Raw genomic sequence first — 12823 nt, forward strand, 5'->3', positions numbered from 1 at the left:
TTTTTATTAGTATTTCATTTTTTATTTTATATATTTTTTGTTTTGCATTTTTAATATTTTTGTATATTTATTATTGCAATTTCTTTTTTTTTTTTATTTTTCAATATGTCAATTTTTCTCTGACCCACCCTAATATACATAAATATGTATGAACCTTATGTTCATATGCATGTGTTTATAAATGTGTGCATTTCTTGCTACTTTTTCAATTATTTGCCCCGCCAAACATGCAGCACTGCGCCTCCACACACGCCATTCTCTCCGATTGGCCCGTTTTAAGCGGCATTTGAAAATTTTATTRGCTTTACGTGTTACACTTTCATTATAATTTTCGCAAATTTTATTATCACCWACATGACTAATAAAAAGATAAAAATCATTTCAGCAACGACATGTGAACATTTTCCACTGCCACTCGCATATGTTCGCTCTTCGTGTTAGCTCATTTGCACGAGGCACTTCAAGCTTATGGTTTATGGTTTATGGCTTATGTTGCTCGGCTGTTTTAACGGTGCATTGCATATCGTAAATGTTTTAAATTTAATTGTGTGAATTGTAAAGGGAACGAGACCTTCGTGGCTCGCCGCATGCGAAGTGTGTTAAATATTTAATTGGATTGCTTTGAGACTCGTGTRATTGAATTGGTGCTTTCTTGTGGACTAGGACTAATGAAATAAATTCATTTCTTTATTGTTTACATCTTTTGTAAAACACGATGGATAATTTTGGCGAGTGGAGGAGTGGAATGCTATATGCATGTTGCATTTCAACGGCGTTTTGAGGTTACAATTGAATTAAGCGAAATTTTGCTGGATACTTAACGCTAGTTGGCGAATAACTTTGGAGCGAATGTGAATTAAATATAGATTTATTTAAAGAAGTGTTGCATTGTTTGTAATAACAAACGCATAAGATCAAATTTGAACCGAACTGACACATATACATAAATTGAGCGCGCAAACCGAACAGCTAATTATTTTTTCCTAGATAACTAAAAGCCTGTCCTATACTTATGTGAACTGTTAAATATTCCTTCCTAGATTGTTACAATGTGTTTCTATGTTAATATGTATGTGTTTGRCCGCTGTTTGTTTATGAAACGAAAAATTTATTTGTACGGGTCTTGGTCAAATTTGATATATGACTACAAGCAAAAGCATTAATTTTGGTTGTACCGAAGCTATATTAAAGCCCTACAYGAATTACAGTTTGTATGGCAGCTATATGCTATAGTTGTCCGATCTGAACAATTTCCTTAAAGGTTACATAATTGCCTTAAGCAATAACCAGTGCCGAATTTGGTGAAAATATCTCGTTAAATGAAAAAGTTTTTCACATAAGCACCAGATGCCGATCACTCAGTTTGTATGGCAGCTATGTGCTATAGTTGATTTTCATCGGTCAGTTTATGTTACAGCTATATGATATAACGGTCTTATGGAGAAAAATTCGTAAGCGAAATTTCAGACCGATATCTCAAACTTGGGAGCTAGTTCGCGTATATACAACTTGGCTAAATCGAGATGAGTCGAAATCTGTTGTCATGCTGGATATTTCTATAAATATTTTATACACCAACTGTCTTCTACTATTATTTAACACTTTTATTAACCGTTTTTCCCATTTAATAAATTAATTATCTATTAGTGTCTCTAGTATATCGGCATTGTATAATAATCCTTCGGTCGCATTTTAATTGCAATTGCAACCGCAGCAAATCCATTAATGTTTATCTTTTTACTRCAATAATTATGGTTTTATTTACTTGTGATTTCACGCAAAAGTGCTGATAATAAAATTCAATTAAATGGCATAATAATAATATTAATAAAGACTGTTTATTATTTCACAGCCATATTTGTTTGTTTAAGCCGCGTTGTTTGTATTTTTTTTTTTTTTTTTKGTTGGAGGACAATGCTTTGATTGACTATCCCACCTGTAACGTACGGCAGCCAGATAAAAAAACACATATTTTCACACCTACACACACATATATATAAATAAACATAAATATTGCCGAGGTTATTGGAGGCCTTTTAACACCCTGACGACCTGACGCTTGTACGGATTTCGCGCACGCGTCRGCACGTGCTGACACACGCTTGCATGGAAAAACATGTTTTTATATGTGTGCTGCTTAATCTCGTTGCAAAAATGCAATTAATTGCCTTACAATAAATATGAAGTKCAATGCGCTTGGGGAAAATGCGTAAAAAAACAACAACTATCATGCGTGTGTATGTGTGATTGGCTGCATGCGGCTGTATGTGTGCGCGGTGTTCATCAAGCAAGCCGATAATTTGCATTTTACGCCAAACTGTCCGTATAATTGCATGTTTGCATTGCAAATTTCATTGCAGGCTAATTAATTATAGCACAAATACACACACACATTGACACATAGTACGCCATATATGTAAATAGTTATATATAAATTATTGTGTGAGCAATTCAATCAGTTTCAACGCTGAAATGTGGCACGCAGCTGGAGCATTATGACTGCCGCCGCAAAAATCTGTGGCACAAGCTCAGCAAACACGTAAAATGATTGAACAAGGCAATCTTTTTATCAATATTTTAAAAAATATTTTCTATTAAGTTTGCAGCAACTTGTGTTGCTTTGATTTGGAAATATAATTCTTCAAAATGGAGCAGCCACCTTTTATTAAAACAGTAGTATTTGTAAATTATKAAAAAAAAACAAATAAGGAAGAGCTAAGTTCGGGTGTCACCRAACATTTTATACTCTCGCATGACAWCTTTTATCAAAATATCTTGATTTTTACTCAARTTACAGCTTGCACGGACGGATAGACAGACACCCGGATTTCAACTCTACTCGTAATCCTATATCTGACCCTTTTAGTTTTAGGACTTACAAGCAACCGTGTGAACAAAACTATAATACTCTCTTTAGCAACATTGTTGCGAGAGTTTAAAAATGTTTTATGAAAAATAGTAAAATAAATGTTTTTTGAATAAAAAATTGTATATTAAAAGAATCTCACAAAAAAGCTTTTTAAAGCCGCTAAATTATATACGATATTTTTTTTAAAGATTTTTTTAGTTTTAAGTTTTTCCAATACTTTATTTCAAAAACATTTTAAAGTTTAATGTAAAAAAATAATTGAATTTTTTTTGAGAAAAATTGAGTTGCCACTTTTTTAAAAAATACAGGAACAGTCGTATTTATACATTAATAAAAAAAAATATGAAGAGTTTTTAAACAAAGTTAAAAAAGATTATCATAAAAAGTAATTCAAATTTTTTTGAGAGTGGTAGAGTTCCCATCTTTTGTATAAAATACAAAAATGTTATTATACATTACATAAAGAAAATTTTTAAAATAAAATTAAATAAGGTTGCTACAAAATTTATATTTGTTATGTCATTAATAAAAGAGCTACTGATAACCGCTAAATTGAATTTTAATAATTATTGTAAAATTATATTTTTCTTAATTTAGAGTTTAGATATTTAAATTTTTTTTCTAAAGTTTATATCATTAATTTTTTTTAAGAATTATGAAACTATTTCTTTTTAATTTAGAGTTTTCAAATATTAAATTTTTTTTTCCTATAAATATGAAACTTTCGAACTTTTTTTATCCTAAACAACATTTTGCGTTATTTTTTATTTATATAAAAATATGCGTTCACCATTATTTTACGACAAATTTGGGTTGTCTATTACAAAGATTTCAATTACCTTATTCAACAGCTCATAAAAGTGTAAGGACAGAAAATTTATGATTCCATTTACACGGCAACAGCGTACAATAAAAAAGTGACGCATAAAAACATGCTCGTATACGCCGACTCACACAAGTTACACTAATACACAAGCAAAAGGAAATCAATAATACACTAACGCTTTGCTGAGGCTTCTCACGTACTATATAAATATATATTAAAAATATRTATAAATGTATACGTACGTGTATATGTATAAGAAGTTGAAAAAATAAAGGAAATATTATGTTACGCTTGCAAAAAAAACCGTGGCATTGACAAATTGAGCTGGCGCTAAGTCGCCAAACGGCCAAACGCTTCATCAATAGACAGCYACCCAAACACGCGCTGCCAACACCGTGGCAAGTGCTGCACTCAATTGTGCTTTGGCGCKAGCTACATTGCTTTCGAGCATACGAAGTAAGAAAAAAAATCAAAATAAACGCYTTAACAAAGCTAATCCGGCGCTAACACAGTGCAGCAAATGAGAAGGGGAAGCGACAAAAGGACAGCGCGCTGTGTAATGCAACGCTTCTCATTTTTTCATCAGCATTTTATTATTATTTTTTATGAGTGAAAATATTGTTTAGCGACGCACAGCTGAGTCACAACGCAGGCMTGGAGGTGAACGTGCAGAGTATAYATACATGCATACACATATGTATGTTTTTAACATTTTGTGTGCGCGCTTGACTTCGTCTGTGTCCCACTTCCCTCATAAATTATGACAAATATGAAGCGTTTATTTGTGTTTACCACCTCAGCAGCAGCACAAAGCCGAGCTGATCAACTCACTGCGCTCTCTTGCAGTGTTTGCCGCCTGCTCTCGACTACGYTRGCACATATAATGTTCGGCCGCCCGGCTGCGCTGCATCAGTTTCRACTGCGGCGTCAGTTATTCAAACTRTGTCTGTCTGTCTGCCTGTTTTGTGTCTCTCATAATCGCTTAAGTCACCCTCACCGCTGTYTCAAAGCAACCTCTGTCCGTCCGTCCATCTGCAGTTGTTGCACTACCTTYTTTACTTCAGTTTGCGCGCTCGCAATTTTTCGCCTTTTAATGGGTCTCAAATGTACGTAAATTATTTGAAATATTGTCTTTTTATATTGTAGCTGCACACACACACACATATATATATGTTTTTGTATAATATTTAATCGCTTATTATAAATGTGTGCAAACAATGGTGTGGCGCCTGCAGCTATGCCTATTCAGCAAAGCAGAACTAACAGTATTGCTTATGGCGGTGGTAAATTAACACTTCGCATCCTGCAGCTGGGGCACTCCTCTGACATATTAGCGAAAATATTAAAAGTACATTTGTTACCTATTGATGATCAGCATTATGAAGTGCGTATTGCTTTTGCGCGGTGGGAGGGAGTGCTGTATGCAGAGTAAGTGGTCGAGAGTATAACGACAAAATTAAAAAAATTGTGTAACAGAAAAATATAACTGAATGTAAGCATGACTTGTAAAATTTTATTAAAAAAAATATGTTAAGGTTGCCATACAAAAATTTTCGAAATAAAAATTTCAAAGTTTAAAATTAAAATTAAAAACATTTTTTACTGATTAAAACTATGTATGTGCTTCTATTTGACAAAAAGTATTTTGTAAAATTTTATAGGGTTGCCATATARTTTTTTTTTTAAATAAAATTGCTAAACTTTCACTGATTAAAATTAACGTATGTATGTATATGCTTTTATTTGGCAAAAATAATATCTACAATTTTATAGGGTTGCCATATGAAATTTTTGGGATAAATAAAATTTCAAAATTTTTTGTAATGGAAATTAACGTGCTTCTTCTTGGTAAGAAAATATAATTTTAATTTAATAAAAAAAAAATATTTTAGGATTGCTACATGAAAATTTTCAAATCAAAAGAATTTCAAAATTTTCCAATTTTAACTCATAAAAATAAAGTATTTCAACTTGATAAAAATATTATGCAAAATATCATAAAAAATATTGTAGAGTTACCAACTGAAAATTTTCAACACAAAAATGTTTCAAAATATCAAATGTTTACTCATTAAAATTAATCTATGTATGTATTTGCTTCTACTTGGCAAAAAATATTATGTAAAATTTAATAAAAAATATTGTATGATTGCCATATAAAAACTTTCGGAGTAAAAAACTTCAAAATTTAAAAAAAATATATTAACTTTTACAAAAATAAAATATTGTGAGTTGTTATGTAAAAACTTCCACTAAAAATTTAGCATTTTTACTGATTGAAATTATAGTATGTGCTGCTACTTAGTAAAAAATATTGTACGAGGTTGCCATATAAAAATTATAGAAACGAGAATATGTCAAAATTTCAAAATTTTTCATGATTACATTTAATATATGTCTGTATATGTATATTTTTACTGTTTTTACTTAAAAAACCAAAATAGATAAAATTYTATTTAAACAATTTTATAGGGTTGCCGTATCAAATTTTCGGAAGAAATATATTTTAAAAATCTTACAATTTACTGATTAAATCTAATGTTAGTACTTGTACTTAGTAAAAAATATTATGTGAAATTTTATAAAAAATATTGCAGGGTTACCATATGAACATGTTTGGAATAAATAAGATTTCAAAAGTTTTAACGGTTAAAACTAATGCACATATGCGCTTCTACTTAGTAAAATATTTTAAGTAAAATTTTATWAAAAAAAATATAGCAGGGTTGCCGTGTAAAAATTTTGGAACAAAAAAATTTCAGAAAGTGTTGACTGACTAAATTCTGGTACACGCTTGTACTAAGTGAAAACTATTATGTAATAAATATTTTCTTAAATTTGTCTTGCATTAGAGCAGGTTTGCCAAAGAAATTAAAAAAAAATCTGTTGATTAACTTTTCTGCATCGGTCTGAAAATATGAATACATCGTTTTCTTATATAAGAGCTTGTCATTTGTTGGAACCGTCAATATTGGACCGCAATAGCACATACATGGCTGTCATACAAACTGAACGTTCGGTATAAAGTGCTTGTATGAAAATCCTTTTTATTTGAATAGATATCCTGACGAAATTCGTCATAGATTATTTTCCAAAACAGCGCTACAATGCACGAAGAAATTTTTTAAATCGCGTTACTATAGCATATAATAGCTGCCATACAAACAGAAGGTTTAAAACTGAGTCCTTGTAGGAAAAACTTTTTTATTTCATAAGTTATTTGCATGAAATTCGATAAGAGTAATTATCTAAAGCAACGTTAAAATATTTGTAGAAATTGTTCATATCGAATCACTATAGCATATAGTTGTCATACAAACCGAACGATCAAAATTAAATTCTAGTGAGAAAACTGAAAGTTGAGAATGATATTTTGGCCTTCGTGCAACCGAAATTAACGTTTCTAAATTTCTCATTATTGTTTTTTTAATTATATATTGCTTGCATTTCTTTCTTTYTAACCATTATATATTGGAAATATAGATATTTTGATTAAATCAACACTTTAAGTGAAATTCACGTCTGCGTATGTGTATTTCAATTTAAATTGCCGACCTTCACTTTCCACATCATTGCATTTTGTTGTTATTTGTCTATGCTTRCCAGCCGAACTACATGAAAATAAAAAGGAACAAAAATCAAGCAATGTTTTATTTGCTGTTAGAAGATTTTATCATTGTTTCCACATCATTTTGCAGCAAATCGATTGGGCGACCTACATTTGACACACTTTGCTACTTACAACACAGCAATAACAACAACAGCRTGCATATGGTGGAGGTGTATGAATAAATATGTAAAGAATTTCAGTAACAAATACTTGATTATAGTGTACATATACATATGKATTTGTATGTATGTAYGCATATGTGTGTGAATTTCACTCACGCACTTACATATATACAGGCACTTCTYGCTGCTATTTTTCCTTCTAAATTTCGCTATTTATGCGCGTCAGCTGTGGGACCACAATTGTTTTAAAAAAATCAAATATCTACATGCGAAATTATATTTTACATATTTTATTTACCATTGCAAATGGATATGGCACAACTTATTTTTGCCTTTTGCCAAGCATAGCTTCGTCTTTGCAACTTGTTTTCGCCAGCTTCCAGCTTTTTAATAACCAAAATCAAAAAATAAATGTGGAAAGCAAAGCAGGAACGAAAATAGACAGCGCTAAAGCTGGCTGGCAACAACAATGAACGGAACTGCTTCCAGGCGCTTATTTGAAATTTGCCTGAGCATCGCGTTTACCACTAGTTTATAGGTGTGTGTGCGTATGTTTGTATMTGTAAGTGGGTATGTGTATGCATGTATAAATATRTAAGTATGTATGCATATACATATTTATATGAKCATGTGCAACACTTTATTTTCGTTTTCACATCCGTTTCCGTTTTATCGCCATAGTTTACTGTTATTTTCGCATTTTTCATTCRCCAGCCAGACAGTCAGTCAGCCCAGCCGTAAGCCGTCGGTTGCGTTGGCAACGCAGACACTTAAAGCAGTGCCTTTGTTGCCGCTTTGCATAAAAAAAAATCAGCAGAAAAGCAAGCACAACAACAATAACAACAACAAGCACTTRGCGCGGCAGCCSTTGTACCGTTACGTGTAGCGATGAAGTGAAATTCGCTGCCACATTATTATACAGAAGTACATATTTATACATATGTTCTTCCCCCACACACAGCCGCGCACACACACACACACTTATACRAATACAATTTATGYCTGTGTTGGCATTTTATTTTCATTGTTGTAGTATTTCCCCCCTTTAACGCTTGCTTTGTATACCCTTAAAGCACCATTTGCTTGCTCCACACGGCAGACATTTTCACTTCATGCTTTCATGTAGCCTGCTATTAGGGGTTGCTGCCACATTTGCAAACTTTGCAGCTTACAGCTTTGCCTTGCTCGTCTGTCTGTCAKTCAGCAAGTTAGTCCTTCTTATTCTTAATGCCATTTTCGTACAATAAATCCGCAAACGGTACATGCCCTGCTTGCCACTCAGGCACACACACATGTATGTATGTGGGTGCSTTTATGTTATACTTGTTGTAGATGCTATTATTTGTTTGCTGCTGCTGGCATTGTTTATGCGCATGTTGCTTGTCATGTCGTACACGCTGCTAACACACCATCGCATAAACGTTTATCAATTTGTTTAAATGTAAATATATGGTTGTTGACGATGATTGCTTGCTTGCTTGTATGTGAACAAACCCCAATGGGGAGTAATGGCGTGCTTAGAGTGCGGATGTGAAGCGGAAGTGGAGGATACTTTTATTTATTTTTATTAAATTTGTTGAAGCTCGCATTTAGTATTTGTCGCAGAATTTCAGAAAATTAAGACACAACGTTAAATTAAAAAATAAAAATAGTTTTCCATGCAACAATTTGATTTTGAGTGGTCGACTTGTATGGGAGCTATGTGCTATAGTGGTTCGATCTGAAAATTTTTTGCAGATATTTGAGCTTTGCCTTCAAAAAAAAAAAAAAAAATTGTGGAAAATTTCATGAAGATATCTCGCCAAATAAAATAAGTTTCCATGCGAAAATTCGATTTTGATCGTACAGCTTGTATGGCGACTATATGCAATAGTGGTTCGATCTGAAAACTTTCTACATATATTTTAGTGTTGCTTTCGGTAAGCATCCGTGTCGAATTTCGTGAAGATATCTCGTCAAATAAAAATGTTTTTCATACAAGAACTTATTTTTGATCGGCCAGCTTGTATGGCAGCTATATGCTAGAATGGTYCGATCTGAACAATTTCTTCGGATATTGCATTGCTGTCTTAGAAAGCAATTTGTGTGAAATTTCATGATGATAGCTTGTCAAATAAACAAGTTTTCCATACAAGACCTATTTTTTTCATTGTTCAGTTTATATGGCAGYTATATGTTATAGTAGCGCAATTTAAGAAAATTTTCCAGAGATCRTACTTTTGGCTTTGACAATAATTCGTGTCAGATTTCGTGAATATATCTTGTCAAATAAAAAATTTTCCATACAAAACTCGTTTTTGATCCTTCAGTTTATAAGGCAGCTATATGCTAATAGTAATGCGATATCAACGATCTCAACATATAAGTAGTTTTTTAGGTTGAAAAGGATCTGCGACAAATTTCAGATCGATATCTTAAAAGCTGTGACATACAAGCAGATATAAAGACAATTTAGGTATAAAACAGATATAAACCAGTTAGCAAGCAAGCTTGCAGGCATTTCCGTTGACAAATTTATGCCACATTGGCAGCGTTGAACTAGTTAATGATGCTGCAACAATGTGAGAGATAAGAACAACAACAACACATTTAAAGATAATTAAGGAAAATATGTGTAACAATAACAACAATAATTTTTAAGGCATTGCACAAAACATACATTTTACATGAATATATGGCAGTTAATACGTATGTGTGTGAATATATGCACGTAACACGCTTATGTTATTTTGTGCAACTGTGTGTATGTGTGTGTGGGTAATGATAGCTGACACACTGCGCTGACAATTGCTGCTGCTAATGATCCACACCTGTCAACAACAGTGAAATTTTTTTGTTAATAACCCATATTGTTGTCGTTGTTGCTGTGACTGTTATGTGCATTGATTCGTTAATGCGTTGACGAGCTGTGCCTGATGCGATGACTGGGCATTTTGGTCTTCTGTCAGCCAAGAAATTTTCAACGCTCTGCATATAAGTCAATAAAATTAATAAATAAATAACTGAAATAACATTAACAACCGGTGGAGTAGCAGCAATGTGCGTCTGACGCATCTGCTGCATTGTCACGATCATTAAAAAACGCAGCAACAGCACACAGACACACACGTAATAAGCATTGTCCAAAACTTAGTCAGGCGCGATCACCACATCAACAACAACAACAACAAAGAAAAATAACAACAACAACGCGTGAAACACGAAATTCTGCAGGTCATCAATGCGCATTTGTTTGCTTTAGCGCTGGCAAGATCAACAACGGCTACAGTAACAATAACAACAGCAACAGTAACAATAACAACAGCAACAGTAACAATAACAACAGCAAGTTGCAATGCAACAACAATTAACTGAGCTGCTTACTGCAGTACTTGCTCCGCCATGGATGTTGTTGTTGTTGTTGCTGGCTGCACTTATGCACGATCCGCATTCTGGCCGATTTCACTTCGGTTTCGCTTGGAGGCATTGACAGGCATATGAAATATTAATTTACTCCTTGCCAACGGAGGCAAGTAATGACAAAAGCAAAAATCARCAACAACAATAACACTGTGAAAATATTAAAAGTAGATCGGTTTTGACAACAACACAYACTTGTTAATGAACTGTGGGCAGTGAAGATGTGGTTAGCAACGTCTCAAGTGCAGAAGCGATTTTGAAGTGGCTCTCAGCGGTTAGCTCATTAATTTTGTGAGCGATATTTTTGTTGTTTTATTGTCTGAGGTATTTTGATTATGTTAGCAGCATATTTTATATTTTGTTGTTTTAGAAATATTTTTACATTTTTTTTTTTTGGTACAATTACCATAAACTACTTCGAAATTGATTAATATCAGCGTATGAGCATGGTAATTTGCTTGCTACTCGTATCTTCTCAGCACTATGCATATATAACTGCAAACGATACTAGTTTGTTGACCGTGAGTAACCAATTGTGTCCTAGTATCTACTAACTCAACAATTTAACTGCCAAAAATCAAAAGAACACATCAGATACGATACTAACTTATCGATTCAGAGTAAGCAATAATGTCCTAATATTTACTAATAAGATAATTTTAATGCCAAAAAGATAAAGAACACTATGGGTGGCTATGCAGACATCAACTCGCTTAAATAGAATACCACTTTGCCAACAAAAAGCAAAAGAGCACTATAGGTGACTACGCAGACATTAACTCGCTTATTTAATATAGATTTAGTTGCTATCAAAGGGCGAAAGAACACAAAAATTGGCTTCTCAGACATCGACTCGCTTAAATAATATATAAGTTTGTAACTAARAAGCAAAAGAACACTGTATATGGCTACCCAGACATCAACTCGCTTAAATATGCTAGTTGAGCGAATATATCTTTCATCTTATTGTATTATTCCTTATTAAAGGCTATCAATACTTTTAAACTTACTTGTATTCGACAGCCTTTCACGCCACGCTATTGGATTTGCGACCAAACCTTGCAGACCCGGCCAATACAGATGCGTTCGTTCTACAATATGGCCAGCATGCGTTTTCAAGGGCCCACCTTGACTTTGCGACAAGTATTGGGCCATGCCGGCGGCGGCGGCGGCAATGGAGAAACGCGGTATGCCACCTGAAAGAGAGAAGAGAATGTTAGGTTCTATAAATAAGACGTTATTTGATGGAAAGTGAGAAGTGTGAGAATGCTAGGTTTCAATTATTTTTTCTTCTCGTTTAATTTTCAKCGTCGCTCTTCTATAAATTAATAAATATACCAAATTTCGCGAMATTTTTTTCAAGTGGTTGTAATCGAACAAAAAACCCCTCATCCAAGTCTCAAAGACCTCTGTAYAATTTCATGAAGATTGGTGGAGTAGTTCTCGAGAAATCTTACTAAYCGACTTCATAAACACAGTTTCGAGAAAAACRCRCTTAAAGACGGCGCACTTTTCCTAGCTATCATCGAGCGCACATGTTCTCAGGGCTTTATCTTCGAAACAATTACTCGGATCAAGCTGAAAATTTAAGACAATATTCTAGAGGTGTTGTAGAATTCAATAAGATAAGAAAAAAAATGAAGTTTGTAACCTGTAAAGCCATGTATCCCCTTAAATTCGGTCACAAGTTCTTCAAAAAAAAAGCAGCTTTATAGGGACGAGTCAAGCAAGAACGCGTTTCATACCCTAAATATCCACCAAAATCAATCGAACCGACTCGCGAGAGATGTTGAGTACCCTTGATATCTATCTAACACTTGCCTGATTATTTTCAAGCACCATATCCCTCACTTTTTAATATTTTCATCAGCTGAAGAGGTCGAAAATCTTTTCAGGTATTACTTGCGATTTGGAAGCTTTCAAATATGTTAGTATTTTAGTTAAGTTCATAAATATAAAAAAAAATTCCTGTAAAGCACCGTTTCGGATTTATAGGG

The 12823-nt window shown here is 33.3% G+C and overlaps 1 protein-coding gene across 1 annotated transcript in view; it reads right to left on the reverse strand.

Moving 5' to 3' along the window:
• Positions 1-12823, reverse strand: part of LOC108967755 (homeobox protein Hmx) — a 66554-nt gene that overhangs the window by 24108 nt on the left and 29623 nt on the right. The window contains exon 3 of the mRNA XM_018931367.1: positions 11837-12022. Coding sequence (XP_018786912.1) covers positions 11837-12022 — 186 coding nt within the window. The remainder of the gene's footprint in view (positions 1-11836; positions 12023-12823) is intronic.

The sequence above is a fragment of the Bactrocera latifrons genome, unplaced genomic scaffold (genome assembly GCF_001853355.1).
Source record: "Bactrocera latifrons isolate USDA-ARS-PBARC rearing strain unplaced genomic scaffold, ASM185335v1 scaffold_199, whole genome shotgun sequence".
NCBI classification, from domain to species: domain Eukaryota; kingdom Metazoa; phylum Arthropoda; class Insecta; order Diptera; family Tephritidae; genus Bactrocera; species Bactrocera latifrons.